Genomic DNA, 17,480 nt, shown 5'->3' with positions numbered 1-17,480 from the left:
CATTGTTTACATGCCAATTTCTGTTCAATTTCTTTGTTATATATTTTGGCAATGAATAGCAGCAAGTTCTACATTTCACTGTCTGGGTAAATTGATAGATATGCTGGCATTCTGTCAGCCGAACCACTTTTTCATTATAAGCTATAATAGATCATTTCTGGCCATTTACCTCAGTTGGTTAAACTCTAATATTAAGGATGTCAGGTTCAATCCCTGATATGTAGATTCTTAACTGAGGTGAGCCATATAAAAGTCCACCCCAGAGATATAGGGAAACCGAATGAAAGAGGAATCGGTGTTGTGCCTTTATTCTCTCAGCTGAAAATAACTCCAAACACATGACCTACTGGGATGTTAACTCTTTTTCCTTTTTAGAGAACATCTCTAAAATTATTATTTTAGTACATAGCACAAGATAGTTCTTGTGCAGCAGAGAAGTGTGTCCTACATTCAGTCCTAAGGGGTTTCCATGATCAGAGATCAGTTGATTCTATCAATGTGGAAATAGCATGTGTGGGATTTTAACTTTTGAGAGAATCATTTCTGAGTTCAAATGAAGAAAACTGCAGACTTAGGGATCTCTTTACTATCTTATAATTCAATAGCCTTTTATGGCTCTCCAAAACTCTTTTCTATATGTAGGGGCAACTTTTTTTCAGAATCACCTGAACAGCTTTAACAGGACCAATTCCTGGCCTGACAACACAGAGAATCAAGGAACAGTACAGTAATTTTTTTTCCTTTTGTTTTTATTTTGTTATTGTTCTCGGTTTGGGCTTTTTTTCATATTTAAAATCTCTTGAGAGGGGACTCTCATGCAACTGGGTCATGGATTAGCAATTGGAAAGCAAATGTTATATTATTTTATTCTCTGAGAAAGAAAATCAACCAGAGAGTGGTTAGCCTAAGTCTTTATTCAAAATTGCCAGACAGGAGAAGGTTCTAAAGGAACTGTGTGAACCTGGTGAAGGAAGGCAGAATTTTTGCAGGGCTTTGACAAGAGTGTCAACCCAAGTTCAACTAGTTTTGGTCAAGGACAGGTCTTAGAGGAATGAATTGTTTTTGTAGCATCCATTGTCTGGATGATTTGGGTTTTATTAAAAGGAGTAGAAATGAGGAGTTTGTGTCTAAGGTCATATGCAAGAGGTTGTGAATAAATAGATGCCAGGGACAGGATATGTGAAAACAACAGGGAACATTCTTTTGTCCCTAAGTATGTCTCAAATCTCACACAACCCAGTGAAGCAGATAGGGCATATGCATTTTCATTTAAAAAAAAATTTTTTTTAACATTTATTTATTTTTGAGACAGAGAGAGACACACAGCATGAACGGGGGAGGGGCAGAGAGAGAGGGAGACACAGAATCGGAAGCAGGCTCCAGGCTCTGAGCCATCAGCCCAGAGCCCGATGCGGGGCTCGAACTCATGGACCACGAGATCGTGACCTGAGCTGAAGTCGGACGCTTAACCGAGTGAGCCACCCAGGCACCCCCTGCATTTTCATTTTAAAGAGGAGGAAACTGGGGTGCCTGGGTGGCTCAGCTGGTTAAGCATCTGACTTAAGCTCAGGTCATGATCTTGTGTTTCGTGAGTTCAAGCCCCACATTGGGTTCTGTGCTGACAGCTTAGATCCTGGAGGCTGCTTCAGATTCTGTGTCTCCCTCACTCTCTGCCCCTCCCCTGCATGTGTTCTGTCTGTCTGTCTCTCTCTCTCTCAAAAATAAATATTAAAAAAAATTTAATAAAAAAATAAAGATGAGGAAACTGAGTTTCAAAGGGGTTAAGTGACTTATGTTTCTTTGAAATGCCACTGTTACCAGAACTTAGAAAAGGACCTAGGTTTGATTTTATTGCTATTATTGATGATTTGTTTTTTGACTCGTGGTCAAAACCTCTACAACACATACTTTCCACACACATCATGTCACACACATCTTAATAGATACATACACATCTATATCTAAATAGATATACACACAAGAACTCACACAAGAACTGACAATTGGTTCAGTAGATGAGGTACTGAATGTTTGATGTAAGCAATTTATGATCTTGGAGTTCAGAAGAGAGGTTGAGGACCTTGGTTTCAAAGATAGCTTAAAGCAATAGATGACATTTGAACTAGGCTTTAAAGAGAGAGTAACACAGATGATAAAAGTATGTGAGGGAACATTCCATACTGGGGAGAAGGGCTTCAATGGTGCTACACGGACTAATGTTGAGGAGACAGTTTTGTTTGGTCTCATGCATCTATATGGTAGTTGACAGGGCTAAAATGGCCTTTTGGAGCAAATAGGTCAGTGTGCTCAAGGCATTCATTTTTCGTGGACCTTCAGGTGATTGGAAATCCTGAGAGTATGCTGAGAGAATATGTTTTGAGCAAAATGAATCCTTTGTCAGTGTAGTACATGCTTTAGGATGTAAAGTCATAAGTCCTGAACTACAGTGGATGAAGAAGGGATAGAAACAAAAGTATGGGGCAACATATTTTGCTAAATTTTATTTACAAATAGTTTCCAGTTTACAAAAAAACACTCAAAAATAAAAACAGTACAAAGAACATTGATCTATCTTTACTCTTGTGAATGTTGTATCCCATTTGCTTTGACATTTTGACTTTTTTTTTCATAACCAGTTGAGGAAAAATTAAATACAAAATGGCCCTTTACCCGTAACTATTAAAGTGTGCATTTTCTACAAATAATGATATATATATAACCTTACATAACAAAGAGTTACTAACTTCAGTAAGTGTTGCTCAGATGCAATATCTTTTATCTGTTCTGTTCTCCATATTACAATTTAGTGAGTTGACCTAGTGTTGTCTTTTATAGCATTTCCCCTCTACACAGTGTGCAGCCTGGGCTCGGACACCACATATAGCTTTCGGGTCTCTTTAACCTGCTTTCATCTGAAACATTTCCAGCAACTTTTTTTTTTTTTTTTTTTGTCTTTTCGTGACATTGACATTTTTGAAATATATAACCCTCCCACCTTTTATCACTGTAAAGTCACTCATTTTGTGTTTGATGTTTTCTCACGATTGAATTCAGGTTTTGCATTTTTGGGTTGAATTCTGCATTGGTGATATTGTGGCCTCCTTCTAGTATCCTGTCTGAAGGCATGAGACGTCCGTGTCCTTTACCAGTGATTTAATTTAACCACTTGGTCAACACGTTGTCCATTTTCTCCACTACATGAACAGTATGTTTTCTCCCTCTCCACTAATAAACTGTCTGTGGAGAGACATTAAGACCATAAAAATATCCTGTGTCTCTTCAAAATTTCACCCTACATTTAGCATCCATTGAAGATTTTCTCCTGATCCAGTCTTTAGTGCAGTAATTACAAAATAATTTTCTAATTCCAGCACTTCCCATCCTTTCTTCTTTCCTTCCTTCCTTTATTTCTTCCTTATTGGTGTGGACACCCAAGTTTCTATGTTTCTCAAATAGTTTATAATTACTTTACTTGATTATTTTGGTGCTCAGATGGTCCCAGTTTGAGTCCATGGGCCAGTGTGAGTCCCATGAAGTTGGTCTTTGTTATATTGTGACATGCCCCACCCCAACATTTTCAGGTTTGTGTTTTGTTTTATTTTGTTTTGCTTTTTTAGCATTTTCTTACTTACTTTATGTCATAACAGGATATTCCAGGCACAGCTTGTACCTACCATGCCCCAGCTCTGGAATCAGCCATTTTGTCTTCATTTAGTCAAGATTGATATTAGAGACCAAAATCTTGGTGGTTGATGTTGAGATACTCTCAATGCTATTGGAGTTATCTTTGTATCCTGCCCTTTTCAGTAGGCAAAGATAGGAAAATATATTCAAGGATATACACATAAACCTGAATGAATATGTAAATACACACATGGAACTAAAGAATGTTCCCTTGTGGTTTTCACATGTCCTTGTCCCCGGGTAGCTGTTTACTCACAACCTCTGACACATGACCTTAGACACAAACTCCTCATTTTTACTCTTTCTGATAAAACCTAAATCATCCAAACAGTGGTTTCTAGTTTACAAAAATTCATGTGCACATAATCATGCATATACATATATTTTAGAAAAGATGAGTTCACAGTGATACCTCCATATCTATGTCTTTGTTTTTTGACTTCCCCCATTCTGTGTTTCCATGTCTTTCTTCCATGGTGGGATCCTTGCCCTCAGTGATGTCAGTTACTCATTTCTTCAACCCAGTAATGAATCTAGAATAGTGTGTGGATTACTTGAAGTTGCCTATACCACTACAATTAATAAACCAACTAAAACAAAATTCAGGATTAATCTGTGATTCTTCTCATTCCTCACTGCTTAAGACTTAGCAGGTAAAATTAAACGCTGAGTTTACAAGTAACTTTGGTTATAACTTGGCTTATTTCCTTCCTTCCTTCTTTCCCTGCCTCCCTTTTTTTCCTTTTCTTCCTAATTTCCTTCCTTGAGTGTAGTTATAGTCTCCATTTGAAATATAATTAGTTTTCTGTATTTCACTTTAGCTTTTCCTTCCCATTCCTATTTAATTACATAAGTATGTTGTAAGTATGTACAACATTAACATGATTTTAAAAATCAATGCAACACATTTTGTATTAAGAAGTGATGAATAGGGGCACCTGGGTGGCTCAGTTGGTTAAGCACCCAACTTCAGCTCAGGTCATGATCTCACAGTTTGGTTTGTGTGTTCCTGTCCCATATCAGGCTTGCTGCTGTCAGTGGGGAGCCTCCTTCAGATCCTCTGTCCTTCCCCCACTAGTGAGTGTTTTCTCTCTTATCTCTCTCAAAAATAAATATTAAAAAAAGTAACAAATAGGGTGTGAATATGATCAGTGTAACAAAGAAAATTCCAGAAATGGCCCCTAAATGAATTGCCATCTGATTTTCATAGAAAATTCAAGATACATATTTTCAATTACATAGATTCCAACCAAACTTCTAAGTTAATGAATTGCCTTCTTCAACTTGCAGTAAATACATCCCTTTGTTTACTTAAATGGCCAGGCATTTATCTACCACCAGCAATCATAATGTTAGGAAACAGAATAAACAGATATTTACATGGATGTGGGATGTAGCTTGTAGATGTAGGAACAAGTGAGTGACCTATTCTGTGGGGGACTCCCAAGAGAATTGACTCTGTTGAGGAATCATTTCTAAGCTACTGTTGCAAGTACCCATTTCTGCTCCTGGGCATGGACTAGCTCTTCAAGGCAAAGTTACTCATATTTCCTTGCTTGGTTCATATTGGGATTCTGGCATCCAAGACTTCATTAGGAATTCATAGGTCATTGGTGAGGTTTGGCTTATGATCTGAAAGAAAAGGAATCCCTTTTAGAATCCCCAACTTTGGAGGACAAATATATCCTAAGACATTTGTTTAACATGTTTTTGTTCAGCATGTATTATTAAAATTATAATATGAATCTTGATCCACCAACTCGGGTATGTAAGAAATGGGACATTTCTTAATTGTCTTTATATCAATTTAAATCAGCACAATTTAAATCAACAAGGCCTTAGGCCTCTCTTCTGGATTTACAGGATATTTAATCATAGTCTGTTTTGCCCCCACTCCCTATTCCCAAACTTGGATCATATGAGTCTCCTTTTGTCTTCCCTCTGCACTTGTTCCCACCAAAAACACTTTTTTTTTTTTTTTTTTGTCCTTTGTCCTTTTAATTGCAAGAACCCTGTTGCTCCTGTCCTAAGTGGGTGAATGGATCTTTGCTAATTCCTGCAAGGAGCTGTGGGCTGCAGTCCAGTCTCCCTATGTTTACCAATTCTCTCTGAAACTTTGACCCTGAGCTGAGAGCAGGATGATGGAATGAGTTGTACTTCTAAATCCCACCAATATTCTCCTATCTCCAGTCAGTGGTAATCCCATCATCTTTATCAGCCCTCAAATACACTCTGTTCTCTCCTTTTCTTTCTTTCTTTCTTTCTTTCTTTCTTTCTTTCTTTCTTTCTTTCTTTCCCTCTCTTTCTCTCCCTCTTTCTCTCTTTCTCTTTTCCTTCCTTCCTCTTTCTTTCTTTCTTTCTCCCTCCCCCTTTCTGGATAAACCTTGCAAATCAGGCTTTCTCAAAAGATTGAGGAAGGCATTGTTTTCCAGCAGCTTCCACTCTGCCAAGAAAAGCCCTTTGAGGCAAAATACTTGGCTAGCATTTTAGAATTGAAGGAAGAACACAATATAAACTAGTATTTCAGTAAATTAGCTTGCCATTTACTCTTTCTCAAAATTGCCCAAAGTCTTAGAGCAGAAATTTGATTTTATCTTCTGCTCTGTAGGAGTAAATTTTTTTTTTTCAGTAGTGAAATCCAACATGCTCTCTCCAGAGTTTAAAGATGAATAGGAATATAAACCAAGTAAATATTGATGATTCACCCAAATTATTCATCCTGCACCCCAGTACTCTACCTCAACTTTTTCCTTCCCTCAGCTCTCAGCATCTTGCTGCTCAGAGCTAAAGGCAGTTTTATTTTCACATTAATTTACCTTTACTGAGTGAATTTTCATCAAGGTGATTTATTTTTGGGGGATTAGGTTTTGTGAAAGATCTCATGAAAGCCAAAAATTTGTAAGAATAAAAAAGCCTTGACTTCCATAGCATGGGAAGTTTCCAAAATGGGCAGTGGAAACTTGCCACTGAGGCTTATGTTTAGAAATGGGATTTTTTTTCAAACACTCTAGTGTTGAAGCCCACTTGAGGCCCACCATGAATTAGGAAAGCAATTGTTTTGTTATTAAATTTTACAGCAAGTGAGAAATCACAGAAGAGGAAAAAAAAGAGTAAGGAAAAGCATTAGGCACTCTTCATGCATTTCTTCTTACATTTTGACCTCATCTTTAAATTACAGTTAAATGTACTGTTAAGTAGGTGTTGAAGACACAACAGTACGTGCTCAGGCCAGTCTTGGGAATGCCTGCACTTTACCTAGGGTGATGAGGGCAACAGTTGCCTGCAAAGAAGCTCAAAAAGGAAGAGATTCCCTAGGAACTTGGAGGTGAAATTCTACAAGCTATATAAGAGCCCTAAGCAGGGAGTCTTGGGTTTCAGCTCCTCACTTGGTCAGTCTCAAGACTCTGGAACTATGTGTTTTGTGTGTGTGTGTGTGTGTGTATGTTAGTGTGTCTTTCATTAAACAGTATTTACCATATGTAAGCAAACCAGCTAGCTGGGCATCATCATTCTATAATGGAGCTAACCTGAGTTCGCTCCTTGGTGACTTACAGATAGAGTCTACACCAGGTGCAGTTTGTCACACAAAAGAAACTTTGCTTGCAGCAAACATGGAGATCACAGGAAATAACTTCCAAAACTGAGACTCCCTTAACAGAGTGAAAGGTACTCCTTTCCTTTTAGGGTTAGGATAAATATTCGGAAAGGAGAGCTTTGGCATGGCAGGTAAAGGCTTGCTCGGGCATACTTAGAAAGCACGCCTATACATGCCTCGTAAGTTATGGTAATGAAGCTTGTGCTTCCCCTTGGATGGAGACTATAACATTATAATGAAGCTGAGGTAACTGTTAGACAAGGGGAACGGAATATGGGCTTGTTCCAAGATCAGTATAAACTGGTTGAAGTCTTGGGCTTTTATCTCTGGTAAGGAATGCAGGGTCTTTGAAATAGCACTGGGAGTTTTTGCCACTCATTTTTTTGGTCTCAGATATGTTTAGGCCACTTCCAGGCCTGGTAGAAACTGTTAATTTTTGCATTCCATTTGTTCCCTTGAAATCCTTAACTCCTGAGGTTTTTGCATTTCTTTGTAATTCTGGCATCGCCCTGGAAGTTCTGCCAGAAGTGTGTTTGGGAAAGTAGAATTGGTAAGGCATAGGCCATGGAAAACAGCTGGCTGGGGTGGGGGTTGCTAAAATGACTTCTCTTGTGTCATGAAAGCTATGTCTCATTTTTCTTTTTCTGGGGATCCCCTATCTCTTTCTGCTTACAATTTCCCTCCTCTCTATCATCTACACATTATTGGTAAGTCCTGCAAATTACATCTGCAAAATTATCTCATTTCATACATCTTTTTTTTTTTTTTTCCATTTTTGCTATAACCACCCTACTTCAAATAGTCTCCAGTTTACTATACCTACATCAGAGAGATTGAACACACACGTACAGGCACTAACTCACGGCATCTGCCTGCCCATAACCCTTCAATGCCTACAGAATATAATCAGGAGGCATTGTGTGTTGTATCTGGCCTGTGACTCTCCTTCCCGTCTCAGGTGAGCCCCTCATCTCATGTATTCCTGATTCCCCAGCCACAATGGCTTGCTCTTTTTCACCTGAACGCCCTTGACGCTTCTTTCCCTTCCTGGAATCCAACTCCCCATTCTGCTTCTCCGGTTCTTAGCAGGGCTCGCTCTCTCTCTCTCTCTCTTTTCTTAATGTTTTAAATGTTCATTTATTTTTGAGAGAACCAAAGCATGAGCAGGGGAAAGGCAGAGAGAGAGAGAGAGAGAGAGAGAGAGAGAGAGAGAGAGAGAGAGAGACGGAGACACAGAATCCAAAACAGGCTCCAGGCTCCGAGCTGTCAGCACAGAGCCTGATGCGGGGCTCCATCCCATGAACCGTGAGATCCTGACCTGAGCCAAAGTCAGACATTTAACTGACTGAGCCACCCAGGCATCCCTTCTTTTAATCTTTCAAATTTAACTTAAATATCAGCTCAGGCCCCCCATCCCATACTTAACAACTCAATATCCTGTTTATGAAATTCATAGAAGTTTTTTGTTGTTATTTTGTCATTATATATTCCATTATTTCCTTACCTCTTTTTGTCTGCCTTTCCCTAATGAACCATGAGTTTTGTAAAATGATACTGCTTCTTTATTACCTAATACAGGACCTGACATATATAGCACACACTCCAGAACTTTAAGTGAACTAACAAGCCGATATGGGGCTGGGTGTTATTTTGTTCTGTAGCAGAAATTTAACTCTTGACTCTGAACAAGAAAGTTCACTTGACTCCGAGCAAGATTGAACATAAACTAGCTGATATTGTTATGTGTTTGTATATAAAGATTGGATGTGCATCATAAGATACCTGTGCAAACACACTATCCAGGAGGTTGTCTCTCGTTGGAGATTATTGCCAATCCAGTGTATCCATATCCTTTGATCAGAGGCATTTTGCTAATTCCAGACTTTCTTTTCACTCAGTCTCTGGAAAAGATGCTGCATTTTTAAATGCTTGGAACCTTAAAAAAAATCTTTCTCCTTCAATGTCCTTTATTTTTTCATAATCAATATATATGTATAATAGTAGAGGTGGCTACATTACTGCCAGAGGATTAAACTCTGGAATAAATTCTGAGGGAAAAAAAAGAATGTTTAGAAGGCAGCAGTTAATGTCTTCTAAGGCAGTGGATAATGGCTTTTAGGTGCTAATTCTCCCCCGCCAGCAAGCATATCTGCCATTACTGTCAATGCGATTTATATGCGCTTATTAAAGAAAGAATAGACTCTTGAACATGGGCCATAATGATTTTTCTTGTAACTGGGCCACGGTTGCTCCCAAACTGTTTTACTACCTTTTTATTATTTATGCTCTGCATACATATTCTAACCCTTTGAGAAAAGAAAACAGACATTACTTGTTATTTTTATCGCTGAACTTCTCAGTCCTTTGAAACAAAATGGGCTTCCCTATTTCAGAGCTATCAAGAACATGACAGTTTGGGATAATATTTAGTTGTAAGGATTTGTATTTTTTAGGGGGGGAGCAGGTTATTTCCTTACTATCTGTTGGTTCATTAATGGAACTTTGAAGAAGAAACATGACAGTTTCAGGGTTGAGGTGGGTTCATTGAGCTAGGGCTCCCATTTTAATATAATGAAAAAGATTAAAAAATCAACACAAGGAAGTATGTAAACCCAAGTGATTTTTTTTTAGCTTTTTATAGTCTTCCTTTGTACAGCTTATTAATTCAATGTTTCTGGTGTGATATTTGAAAATTATTTAAGACTCACTTTATTTGCTACCAAGTAAGTAGTTCCCCAAGGACTAGCATTGAGGTCATTGAACAAAACACTAAAGAAGGAGAGAGAAATGATGTCATACTAGAAACCAGTAATGCTAAGGATTTAATAGTATTTTTGCATCCAAAAGATGAGCAGTAGGCATAGTGGGGAGGAGGAAGGAAACGAGATATTTACAGTGGTATATTTTATATTTAAAAAAAGTTTGTAGAGATAGAATCAGAAAAAAAAAAAAAAGTCCAAAAAGAGAGCATGTCAAGGGTATGGCAAGAATGCTGTTACCAGGATCAAGAACTAGTAAAGAGGTGTAGAAATTAAGCAGAATTAAGTACAGCTCACGGGAGAATTTTTTACACCAATGAGTTTATAAGCATCAAAATCAATTATGTATGTAGAAGTTTTTCTTGCACAAGAAAAAAAATATGCCTTTTATATTTCACTTACTGGCATTTCCTCAAAATGCCAGCCAATATTTTACTGTCTTGATTGAAGACATGAAAATCTGTCAAGTTGGTTGAAGGAGGGCCGCATAGATGGTTGTTCAATCTTCATTACACCCGGGAAGAAGGTTCAGTGCATTTTCTCAGGGGCTGATCCTGGGATTAGCTCTAATTAATATTTTCATTAATATCATGGATGACAGGATATGGTAAGCTCGATAAATTTTCCAATTATGCCAAATTGAGTAGTGAATCTAGCACCTGGAAGAACTTGATTGCAATTTGAATGACCTTTTCGAGTTTTAGAAGAAAGCAAATGACAATTTAATTGGACAAGAGCAAGATGCTAGGAGAGAATTACTAGCAATGCTAAGAGTACTTTATGTTGTACACTGGAAAACAAGTTCACATCTTTGTTTATCTTCCCTTCAGTGGTATGTAGGTAGGTACAGTTATCACTCTAGAGGTAAAGACGGGATTGGGTTGGGTTTTCATGGGATTGACAGAAGAATTTAGTGGAATGGAGAAGCATGGAGACTGAATTGAAAAGTCAATCAATAAATAAATCTGCAACCAAATCTGACACTAGGGTGTTTAAAAAAGATTGTACTTCAGGGCTGATTTTACTCATAGTCTCAAAATTGGGCATGCCTTGATTTGGTAGAGTGTGCCCAGTTTAGGTATCCAAAACATAAGTAGAAAATGGCGTGGGTCCAGAAGAGATCAACAGAAACTCTAGAGTGGCCAGGAGGCTAGTTCTAGTGAAGACTGTGGGAATTGTTCAGCACAGAAAAGAGGAGGTGAAAAGTGCATATTTAATTTTGAACACATTTTTATGGTTCACTGTTGAAAGAATAGTCAGCAGCCCTTCATTTTTTCTATTGAGTATAGGAAAATATAGAGTCATTTTTTTTTTCCTTTAAGAGCATTTCTTTAAGAAAAACATGTAACCATGAAGCTGGGATGTATCAATGTTGGATGGAACAATTTAGGACAGTCATTGCCCTTAATTCTAACCTCTCCTTTCCTTCCATCTATCTTTTCTTCCTTCCTTCCTTCCTTCCTTCCTTCTTTATTCCCTTGTTCTTCCCTCCCTTCCTTTCTTCAGTCCTTCCTTCCTTTTTCTTTTCCTTTCTCTCTCCTTCCCTCTTTTCTGTTCTTTCTTTATTTCTTGCTTCCTTTATTTCTTTCCTCTACTTTAAAAAAATTCTGTAATTTTGCCTAATGAAGGTGATTTTTGTTAAGGCTACGATTTGGACAAAGATTAAAACCTGACCTAAGAAAGTTTTATTAAGTATCCAGCCTTACCCTTTAATATCATTGCTATGTTTTTACCATATGTAACTGAATGTCAAAAGGTATTTGGATCCTTGTATTTTAAAATGTGATATCGCCATGGAAGTCTAAAGTTGGGAGTTTCTTTCAGATACAGAAAAATAATAATACATTATTATTATTGACCTTTCAGGTCAAATGGCAGGCGATCACACGAGGCTGGAGTTTCATAACATAGAGACTGGCATCATCACGGAACGTCGGTATCTGTCTTCTGTCCCCTCCAACTTCATTGGACACCTGCAAAGCCTGACATTTAATGGAATGGCATACATTGACTTGTGTAAAAATGGTGACATAGATTACTGTGAGCTCAATGCCAGATTTGGCTTCAGGAACATCATAGCAGACCCTGTCACCTTCAAGACCAAATCAAGTTATGTTGCCTTAGCTACATTGCAAGCCTACACTTCTATGCACCTTTTTTTCCAGTTCAAGACAACATCCCTAGATGGACTAATACTATATAATAGTGGGGATGGAAATGACTTTATTGTGGTCGAATTAGTTAAAGGGTGAGTATATGTGAGTTCAATGACAAATAAATAAAAATTTGCAAAATTGACCTTGATAACCAAAAATATACATTAAACAGATGTGTTCATTTCTAAGGTAGCGGGCAAGACTATGGAAGAATGGCTTAAATATATTTGTTCAAATCACTTCTTGGATATCTTGTAAAGTTAATAGGAAATCAGTAGTCTTCTATACCTACACTTTCATACATGAGGTACAAATAACATTGAGTTCTAATTATGATAGGCATTCCATGAATCTTATGCTTCAAATGTGGGTTTCCTTACTATGCACACTGTAATTCTACAAAAGCATTTCTACAAATGTATAAAAATTTGTGCTAATTAGACACCTAAAATAAGTAATCAGATAACTTCAATTTCATAAAATCCATTTAACTCAAATTTCATTCTATATCAGAATTCCTTGAAGAATTTAGAAGGAAAGATTTTTGTGAAATTTCCTTGAAATGGTGAGGAAAATATGATGTGTTTTAACTGATTTGAGTATTCATTCATTCAATCAGTGAACATTATAGCATATCTACAATGGGCAAGAGAGTATACCCGGCACTAATTTTATATATATATATTATATATATATTATATATATAATACATATATATGTATATAATATATACACATATTTTATATATGTATATAATATATATACACATATATAATATATATACATATATACATATATATGTACATATATATACATATATTATATAATATATGTAATATATATATATATATATATATATATACCACTTCTGTGCACATCTAAGATTCTACCAAACTGGAGCCACACATGTAACATGCAACCCTATGAAATATAGGTGAACACATAAACATCGCAGAGAAGCATTATGAAAAGTTGCCTCAGATGATCATGTGCTAAGGTCAGGACAGTCTTTTAGGAAATCAAGAAAATGTATGAGGGAGGGGGTGGATATCAGAGCTGAGTCTTGAAGGGTGAGTGCACATTTCCCATCTAAAAAAACAGGCATTTAAGATGAAGGAAAAGCAGGTACAAGAAACTGGCAAAAGATGGGGTGTAGGTGGAAATAGAGAATGAGTAGCGAAAGGTATTGACCTTCCAATGTCATAAAGTGAGATGTAGACCATGATTTTGAAAATAATTTTCACTGTTTTCATGCAGACAATGAATAATCCTCCTTGCTAAAACAGTAGTGTTTCTTACCTTCTTGTTAGCTGAGCCTATGTACAGCTCACTCAGATTTCTAACAAGAATGGAACCACATTAAAAAAAAAAAGATCTCCATTTGTAATATCCAATTTGACTCCATCAAAAATTCAAAAAGTGATGACATTTCCTCACCTTCGCTTTTTTCCCAGGTACTTACATTATGTGTTTGATTTGGGAAATGGTGCTAACCTTATCAAAGGGAGCTCAAATAAACCTCTCAATGACAATCAGTGGCACAATGTGATGATATCAAGGGACACCAGCAATCTCCACACTGTCAAAATTGACACGAAAATCACAACACAAATCACTGCGGGAGCCAGGAACTTGGACCTTAAAAGTAAGTTCACACTGCGTCGGAGTAACAGGCATGAACCCACATGGTCTCCACTCACATGACGAATCCTTTGTTTTGGAGTGTGTGTATCTACTGTTTGCCAAGAGTGATCAGAGTTTTATTTCCAACACATAATTAATAATACAACATACAAGCTTGTGCTCCCCTTTAATGTGGCAGAAACATATGTATATTTAATAGCTCAAAAAATGCAATCTCTAAGAATGCATGCATGATTAAAATTTAAAGAGAAAACATGTTCTTAGTCTTGATATTATAAAGACAAGTAGGTTGTTTGCAAGCTTCTTTAGTCCCTACAGTTTTTAATGGATTTAGGGTCAAGTAACTAGATTCCTAAGGAGTGTCTTCTAGAACTTATTAGTTTTCTTTCATTGGTGAGAGTTCCTAGACTTACACACCATCTGACCAACAGGGGTCTGAGCCTGGCTTACACCCTTGTGTCTCCAACAGTGAATTTGCCCCGTCCTACCCGTACACACACACATACGCACATACACACACAGGCACACACTAATAGGAATGTTTCTTTCACCAGCTGCTAAAAAAGTTTAACAGACTTTGTCCTTCCCTATCGATACTCGCTTTCTCAAGTGAGCAAGACAAATGCTTAGAAAACATGTCAGTAACAGAAAAAAATAACAGAAGTTTCTATTTGAGTGGGCCTTTGTTATTCACTAAGAATATATCCATACATGCCATCTTGTTAATACTGCAACAAGCACTGGACGAGGTATTATTAGCATTTTATTATGAATGTAGGAAATCTGAGCTTTGAATGGCTTGCCCAGGGATGAAACAACAGCCACAGTAGAGTAAATATACCCCACCCCCGCCCCATTTCTGACGTAAGCCCCCTGCATTGCCCCTCTACCCTGATGCATCCCAAAGCCCCGGAGGGATCATTGTGGTCACATTTTTGCTTGACAAGAGCTGTTCATTTATATTGATGGGTTCTTTTCCTTTGACTCACAAGGTAAATACACGGGGAAGTTAGAGAACTGGAAAGAGAAAATCCAACAGAACCCTTTCTAGAGAAAAATGGTCTTTCCAAATAGGGCGAAAGAAGAAAGAAAAGTATTTCATGTCCTATAATTGCAGAATATATTTACAATCCCAGGAATATATTTATCCAACGCATAAAATGTGTGATAATGGCTGTCTTCCTTCTTTCAGAGTGGGCCTCTTGTTAACTTCAAAGCGATCCTGTTTGTGTCCACACATGTAATAGCTTAGCTCAGAAAGGAAAATGAGATTCAAAAGAAATGCTGTTTAACAGGCTAAAGCTCTTTATCTTTCTTCTCTCTGACTAAAGTGAATGGAATGAGTTTTCCATATTTTCCTATTTAATGAGTACTCCTGTTTTACACAGTGGGTTCAGGTGGTAATTGTCAAGGGAAAGGAAGAGATTGTGACATTCAATGTGCTGGCCATGCCAGCCACCAAAGCTAAACCAAAATGGTGTCCTGTTTGTGGAGAGGGAGATCTCAGTTAGCATAAATGGATGTCGCTAGAAACTGTGTGGGATGCTAAAGTGGCTGGAAAAGAAGCAGTTCATGGCTGATTGAAGTATATGACATGCACAGACCTACATAAACATTTGGGGTATAGAGAAGTAGTGCAAGGCAATGTGCTATATCTTATTGGACAATTAGGACAGTTTCCTGAGGTAAATATTTGTTTAATGCTCATTAAAAATGGAAGTGAGGGTAATAGAAGGCTGTGGTATAGGATTCTTTCTGGTGTTGGAGGGGACCTTTACAAATCTAACTAACCATCAGGACCTATTTTTATTAAAACATTGAATGTTTCATGATTCTGAATGTAAGAAAGGCTTTAGCCACAATACAAAAAATAAAACTATGAATTCAAAGTAGCATTTTATATTACATTAAGATACTAAGTATTGAATTCTGATTGAGTGCATTTGCCTTTAAAATACCCCATTATTTAAATTTGAAGTGAATTCCCCAGGTGAATAGAGATTCTATGTCAATGACTACACCCCTTTACTTTGTGAAGTTCCTATGTGTTTACACATTTATCAGACTATGCCAAAAAGTGAAAGCAAGTCCCGGAAATTAAAACATAAAAATTAAAAGCCAAAGCTGTGGGCTTGTAAATTGAATGTGTGATCCAATGGCAACGATAACCCCAAGGAAGCTCTCTTGCCATGTGTGCCACTGACTAGAAGGGGCTTAAGAAGAGAGCTTGGTCATGTAATGACACAATTCCTAGCTTCTGTCATTACCACCTTTTGGTATGTGTGGTGAGAGGCACTGGTCAGATGAGAAATATTGACAGAACATTTACTCTGTGCAAAGAAGGGAGAGGGCAGTTTTGAAGAGGAAGAAAGTGTTCCTATAATGGAAAGCTTTCTGTTCCATGGGGAAGTTTGACGTGGGGCATTTACAGGACAGAGAAGAACAGGATGCCTACAGCCATATCAGGCCATTAAAACTAATCTGGTGGCACCAGGAAGAGCTTTAGAGGAAGGTATTGTTGAAGAATGAGTAAGACAACTAAGCATTTTCTCTTCTCCACCTGGATGCCCACTGGAATTGGAGGTGGGCTGATTGATTTAGGAGACCATCCACATGAACTCTTCACTCTGAATTGAACAGCATTGTTTTTCTTAGCATGCTAGTCATGTAGAATTCAGGCATTCTAAATACAGGAAAAATGAAGGGTGACCTATTTTGGTTGATGATTTTTATTTCATGTATATTTTGCCCTTACAGAATTGTAAGAAAATTATCATATTTATTCTATACTCCGCTTAAAGTCACTGCCATAATCTTTAGTTCTTCTCAAAGTGAGTTCAACCAGCTCCACATTAGAACCATGTGACAGGGTTCACGAAATGCAAGTTTCTGGATCATGCCTCAGACAGACTGAAGCAGTAACCATTCGAGAGTAAAGTGTAGGAAATGGCGAGTGTCTTTATTTTTGAAGAGCACTCACTAATCTTGATACCATTTATTTCAGAACCCTCAAAGAATGCAGTGTCTACGTTGAAGCAAAATTTAACTCATTTTTGAGTTTAGTACAAATCCTGGTTTTGTTTTTATTTTAGGATTTTTACTTTTGTTTTGTTTTGCTTTATCAGGCCTGGGTCAAAGAGGTGTTGATTGCTTCAGGGTTCTTGGAAGTTATTTCTCGCGTTACCATACCATAAAAAGACACTAGAGGGCAGCATCAGGCCGCAAAACCTGCCTTATGGGACTGAGGTTGGGGGAAAACCTCAAGAGTCCTCTTGCGTGAGGAAGCACAAATTCTTTGTTTTCAACCATCTAATAATAATATTTTGGGCACTGATAATAATGATGCTTTTATCCACAACTCTGATTTATATAGACAGAAATTTAATGTATAAATTTGCAAGCTAGGGACTCTTTATCCCATTCCCCACCTTGACTCAGATGGAGATGGTCAGCAATGGGCGGGAGTCTAATGATCTTTTTTCTGAGAAGAGGAATTCCGTGCAGGTGACCTTGTTCAAATTATCTTTCGTGACACTGCTGAGTTCTCAGGGGGTTCTGTGTCTCTCCCTGCTGATACAGTTTTGCTTTCATCTTTATTTCCCAGCTGTTTGTATTCTATTCCCTCTGGCTATTATGTACAAG

General features: G+C 37.6%; 1 protein-coding gene across 19 annotated transcripts in view; it reads left to right on the top strand.

Annotated features, from left to right (window-relative positions):
* Positions 1-17,480, top strand: part of NRXN1 (neurexin 1) — a 1,119,427-nt gene that overhangs the window by 535,908 nt on the left and 566,039 nt on the right. For all 19 annotated transcript variants that reach the window (XM_042981375.1, XM_042981374.1, XM_042981369.1 and 16 more), the window contains 2 exons: positions 11,905-12,286; positions 13,649-13,839. In XM_042981375.1, the coding sequence (XP_042837309.1) occupies positions 11,905-12,286; positions 13,649-13,839 (573 nt within the window). The remainder of the gene's footprint in view (positions 1-11,904; positions 12,287-13,648; positions 13,840-17,480) is intronic.

The sequence above is a fragment of the Panthera tigris genome, chromosome A3 (assembly GCF_018350195.1).
Source record: "Panthera tigris isolate Pti1 chromosome A3, P.tigris_Pti1_mat1.1, whole genome shotgun sequence".
NCBI lineage: Eukaryota > Metazoa > Chordata > Mammalia > Carnivora > Felidae > Panthera > Panthera tigris.
Note: the sequence above shows the minus strand (reverse complement) of the source record. Positions and strands in the feature narration are given on the sequence as shown.